The 5,918-nt window shown below is 51.4% G+C and overlaps 1 protein-coding gene across 2 annotated transcripts in view; it reads left to right on the top strand.

Moving 5' to 3' along the window:
* Positions 1 to 218: 218 nt before the first annotated feature.
* ARHGAP8 (Rho GTPase activating protein 8) overlaps positions 219 to 5,918 on the top strand; it is a 73,836-nt gene continuing 68,136 nt past the window's right edge. Inside the window, exons 1-2 of one of the 2 annotated variants that reach the window (XM_008055177.1) lie at positions 219 to 267; positions 4,563 to 4,706. In XM_008055177.1, the coding sequence (XP_008053368.1) occupies positions 231 to 267; positions 4,563 to 4,706 (181 nt within the window). In that variant the 5' untranslated portion in view covers positions 219 to 230. Of the gene's footprint in view, positions 268 to 4,562; positions 4,707 to 5,918 lie in introns of those variants that run through there. The other variant, XM_021710957.1, reaches the window with a different exon arrangement.

The raw sequence follows: 5,918 nt of genomic DNA, 5'->3' as shown, positions 1-5,918 counted from the left end.
GGCTCAAGCAGTCCTCCCACCTTAGCCTCCCAAAGTGCTGGGATTGCAGGCATGAGCCACCACTCCTGGCCTTTTATTTTAAGGAGACAAAACAGCAAGGGGATCCCTTGAAGGGCTTGTGTGAGAAATGCCCCCTGGGTTCTGTTGTGCTTCTCCCTCAGGGTGTCAGAGGGACCCCTGTGCCGGGATCCCCAGGAAGTGGCAGCAGGTGCCCCGCCTGTCAGGGGAGCATGTCCAGGCAGGATGTGGAGGAGCTGGCCAACATAGGTAATGTATCTTTTCCCTCTAGCCACAACCTGATAGAAGACCACGTGTGCACATTTATTTGTAGTAGACTTCTTGTTTTTACAATTCCTTTATGCAGATTTAAATAAACTCTTGGGGACCAGCAGAGTCATCCTCCCAGGTTGCCTTGAGGCTTCAATGAGATAGCAGCCTCATTTCCTATAGGGCTTCCCTGGAAGGTGTCAGTTTCTGTGTCCCCATTTCACACATAAAGAAACTGAGGCTCAGAGGTACTGTTGCATGCCCAAGGGAACTGGGTGACAGGGCCAATCTGGGAGGAGCGTTCCACTTCCAGTGCCCGGGAAAGCCCTTTCCATGGAATCCTACCCGTGCTGTGCAAATGAGGGCAGTCACTGTCACTGTGCCGGTTCTCGGTGATTGTATTCATTTTCCTCAAGTGCAGGTTTCTCTTCCGGGTTCGAAATTACCAGAGGAAGGCTAGGCACCTCCTGAAGGCACCCAGCATGGGAGAAATGGTTTCCCATTCTGCATCTAGCATCCGCCCTTCACTCCCTGATGCAGGATGTCTTGATGTTTTCTTTACACTGCTTAGATTTACTTTCAAGGACTCCTGATTTTGCCCTCTGTTTACTGTCTTTGCTGTTTCAGGCTTGTGCAGTGATTAGCCACGGGCTGGCGTGGTAGCACAGTGGTAACGTCAGTTAGGGGAATGGAGGTGGGAAAGTCATGTGTGGGCCAAGTTTAGATGGGGCCCCACATCCTGGCACATCTTGTTCATCACTGTTGTGACCCCCATGTGCTGTAGCATTTTTTCTTTTTTTTTTTTTTAAGTCAGAGTCTCACTCTTTCACCCAGGTTAGAGTGCAGAGGCACAATCACAGCTCACCACAGGCTCCCCCTCCTGGGTTCAGGTGATCTTTCTGCCACAGCCTCCTGAGTAGCTAGGGCAACAGGTATGTACCACACACCCAACTAATTTTTAAATTTTTTTTGTAGAGACGAGGTCTTGCTATGTTGCCCTGGCTGGTCTTGAACTCTTGGCCTCAAGCAATCCTCCCACCTCAGCCTTTCAAAGTGCTGGGATTATAGGTGTGAGCCACTATGCCTGGCCTTTTGTTTTTTAATTGAGGTAACATTTATATAATATTAAGTTAACCATTTTAAGCCATTTTAAAGTGCACAATTCAATGGCATTCAGTCCATTCAAAATGGACTGAATCCAAGTGACTATCACTGTACTACGCAGTGCCAGGGCTCAGCTACCTCTCTAGTTCCAGAACATTTTCATCACCCCAATAGGAAAACCCGTGCCCATTAAGGTCGTCACCCCCCCCCCAGCCCTGACAACCACAAATCCATTTTCTGTCTATGAATTCGTTTGTTCTGGACATTTCCTTTCCATGGGATTATATAGTATGTGCTCTTGTGTACTTGGTGTCCTTCCCTGAACACCATGTTATCAGGTTCCTTCAGGTTGTGGCATGTGCCAGAATTTCATTTCTTTATGGCTGAGTATTCTTCCACTGTATGGATGGACCACACTTTGCTTGTCTGTTCATCCGCTGATGGATTCTGGTACCGTTCCCACCTTCCGGTTATGGCGAGTGGTGCTGCTCTAAACATGCGGGTACGTGTCTCAGGTTGAGTGCTCATTTCTGGTTTTCTTGGGCGTCCACCTAGGAGTGGAATTGCTGGCCATTTGGTGACCCTGTGCTTCGCCCAGAGGAGCTGCCCCCTGTTTTCCATGTGCTCTAGCACTGTGAACATTAGGATGCTTCCACAGGAGCCATGATGTGGGTGTCCCAGTGGCTGATGTGTAGGGCCACGGCGGGCTTCCAGGCGGGCTTCCCTCAGCAGATGTGAGCTGGCCCAGCTCCAGACTGACTGGCACGCTCCCCTCCCTCTCTGTGCCAGGCCACCCCCACCTCCATCTTTCTGCCCAGCCATCCCAGGAGCCTCCTGGGGTCCCTGGATAAGGCCCATGTCCTCACCATGGTTTGAGGCCCCATGGTCTGGCCTGACCTGGCCCTCACCCTTCCCCCGGTCTCCACACACTGGCCTTTGACCTCTCCCCACCCACAACGGGACTCTTCCCCTCTCTGGAGCACGACCTTCCTCACCCCCTCAATGTACGAATATTTGGCACCCATCCATCCTCAAGCTGTCAGCATGGATGTGGCTCCTGGGGAGGCCTCATAGCCCTTGGCTCCGAGGCAGGACCAGCTGTTTGTCTCCACTGCCACCTGATGCTGACATGGCCAGCCAGACCCACACCCTGGCTTGTCCTGGAAGAGTATGCCCCTCACAGGTCTCCTGTTCCCCTGACTCTGTCACCTGCGCTCCAGCAGCCAGAGAGATCCAGGAAGGCTCAAGTCGGGCAGTGCAGCCACCCCCTACTCAGGACGCCCAGTGGCTCTGTCACCCTCAGGGAACTGCCAGCCTCTCTTGCCTCCTGCCCTTGTCTCCTCTGGGCCTCTCTTCAGCCACCTGGCCTCCCTGCTGCAACCTCATAGCCTCTGCTCCACCTGGAATTCCCTAGTTTGAGAGAGGAAAGTTTGAGAGAGGCTCTCTCCTTCCTCTTCATGCCTCTGTTCCACCCTTACCCACAAGAACATGCATCTTCAAGGACTGGTGCTATGTGACTGAAAATAGTACAAAGGTTTTGTTTTGTTTTGTTTTGAGTTGGGGTCTCACTCTGACACCCAGGCTGGAGTGCAGTGGCATGATCATGGCTCACTGCAGCCTCATCCTTCTGGGCTCAGGTGATTCTTCTGCCTCAGTCTCCCAAGTAGCTGGGACTACACGTGCATGCCACCATACCTAGCTAATTTTATTTATTTATTTGTAGAGATAGGGACTCACCTATGTTGCCCAGCCTGGTCTTGAGCTCCAGGCCCCAAGCAATCCTCCCATCTCAGCCTTCCAAAGTGCTGGGATTATACAACAGCACAACAGGTTTATCTTACCTTTTTGTATGTTCCCTGAGGCTGAGGTCAAGATGTGTGCGACTGTGCTCCCTCTGGAGGCTCCGAGGAGACTCTGTTTCCTCCCCTTTGCCAGGACCCATCCTACCTGCAGCCGCCGAACATCTTTCCATCTCCATTGTCGCTCCTCCTTCTCTGACTTGGACCCTCTGCCCATTTCTCACAAGGACATCTGTGAATGCTCTGGGCCCTCTGCACCCGCGGGTTCCACATCTGGGGATGCAGCCAGCCTCAGATTAAAAATAGCCAGTGAAAAAAGCAATCAGAGTAATCTGATTCTGGAGTGACTGGCTGTGTGTCAGTCTCCCGGGGCTGCCGAACTAATCAGAAATTGGTGGCCTGAAACAATAGGAAGTTACTCTTTCACAGTTCTGGAGGCCGGAAGTCCAAAGTCCAGGCCACAGAGTTGTACTTCCTCGGAAGGTCCCAGGGGAGGATCTTTGCTGCCTCTTCTAGCTTCTGGGGGCTCCAGAAGCCCTTGGCTGTTGGGAGCATTGCTGCAGCCTCTGCCTCTGTGTTTACTGGCCTTTCCCTTATGTCCCTCCTCTTGGAAAGACACCAGTCATTGGATCTAGGGCCCACCCCATTCCAGCATGGCCTCATCTTAGCTAATTACATCAAGTCCCTGTTTCCAATTAAGGCCACATTCTGAGGTTCCAGGTAGACGTGGATTTTGGAGGGATTCTATTCAACACACCACATCCGGGGACTGAAGTCTACTCTAACCTTGAAATTCAAAGTTCTTGTTCTTTTTCCAGCTGAAGACATTTTTGTAAGAGCCTTGACTCGTTCATGAGAGGACCTCTCCTACAAAAGTGAAGCCTGGGAAAATAGCTCTTTCTTCCCACCTCCTATGGCAGCGACCCCATTTCTGCCTCCAGCCTCGGCCCACCCTGGGGTCTTTGGTAGCCTTGGCTTCCTGCCAGCTACCAGTGTCAGCATCTTCCAAGGAGGGCCTGGGTTGGAATTTGGAGCTGAAGGTTGGAGTTTAAGCCCATACCCTGCATCCAATTAGCTGTGTGAGCAAATCTGTGTGTAGCTTGGGCAAATCACTCTCCCTTTCTGAATCTTAGTTTCTATCCCTGTCAGAGTGGGGTAGTATTCAACCCCTGGGTCTCATTTTCTTCCCTTCATTGTGCTACACACTGGGTGGGCACATAGTGGGTGTACAGCTGAGTTGGGTGCAAGTAGGTGCACGATTGAGGTAGGGTGCATAGTGGGCATGCAGCGGAGATGGGTGACTGTCCTATATAAGGACTTCGGGAGGCTACCTAACTTCCCTCCTTACTTGGGAATACACTGACTTCCTTGAATCCACGTTGTCTGCCCTAGAGCTGCAGAGAGACGAGGAGGCAGCTGCTGTGCTGGGTGCAGTAAGAAGGACTTCGGCGGTGGCCATGGCTGCCCAGGACCCCACACTGAGCACGAGTCATCCATTCTACGACGTAGCCAGACATGGCATCCTGCAGGTGGCAGGTAGGTCCCTAGGATCGTGGATAGTGCCAACCTTCTTCTGGGCGCTGTGGGATGGAGTTAGCGCATCAGGGCTGCCTCACTGCATTTGTGCCCACAGAACGGAAACTACCCCTGAACAAGAGTGCCTGGCAGTTTTGAGAATGCAACTACACACTTGTCAGTGCACTGCCCACCTGCTCGGAGAAGCCCCGGGCAGCGTCCTGCCAGGTTTGTTTGATTCCTTAAAGACACTGTTGGGTTACAACTCATCTAAAACAACAGACTTCTGCAAACATGCAGGAGACAAGTGACCCCAGGCCTGGCAGTCAGTCAGGGGAGGACACAGTGCATCATGTTAGTTGAAGCCTGAGGACCAGGCCACGCAACCTGCACCTCACATGGTGGGGAATGAACCTTCCCCCTGTGTCCCTGCACCGGGCTCCATAGCCGTTGGCTATCACCTTTGAGGAGCCTGGAATCGTGTCATGGTAATGGACAGAAAGAGACATAGATCCCACACAGCTGAAAGCCCCAGAATCATGATAGTAAATACTTTAGTGTATGCCATACACAGGAGGGCTGGTGGGAGGGCAAGGGTTTGATGGGCGTTAGTCATTGGAAGCCCCAAATGCCTTTTTTAAAAAACTTAAGGTTTAGGTGGGAGGCATGCTAGACTAAATGCAGGGAACATGGGTTGCAGACCAGTGCCCACAAAAGGAAGGCCAGAGGCTGGGCGCAGTAGCTCACGCCTATAATCCCAGCACTTTGGGAGGCCAAGGTGAGAGGATTGCCTGAACCCATGGGTTCAAGACCAGCCTGGGCAACTTGGTGAGACCTCATCTCTACAATAAATCAAAAAAATTAGCCGAGCATGGTGGCGTGTGCCTGTAGTTCCAGCTACTTGGTAGGCTGAGGCGGAAGGATCGCCTGAGTCCAGTAGGTCAAGGCTGCAGTGGCCATCAGCATGCCACTGCACTCCAGCCTGGGTGACAGTGAGACTCCAATTCAAAAAAACAAAAAAAAAACAACAAAAAAGGAAGGCCAGAAATATAGCTACTTTTTATAAGATATAACACATGTTCTTTATGTTGACATGCAATAGGCTCATTATTCTTTTTTATTTTTTTTAATTTATTTTTATTTTTATTTTTTATTTTTTTTGAATTGGAGTCTCCTCTGTCGCCCAGACTGGAGTGCAGTGGCCGCTCCTGGCCACTGCAGCCTCGACTTGCT

This window comes from Carlito syrichta, unplaced genomic scaffold, assembly GCF_000164805.1.
Source record: "Carlito syrichta isolate Samal-C Ts95f unplaced genomic scaffold, Tarsius_syrichta-2.0.1 Scaffold301761, whole genome shotgun sequence".
Lineage (NCBI taxonomy): Eukaryota > Metazoa > Chordata > Mammalia > Primates > Tarsiidae > Carlito > Carlito syrichta.
Note: the sequence above shows the minus strand (reverse complement) of the source record. Positions and strands in the feature narration are given on the sequence as shown.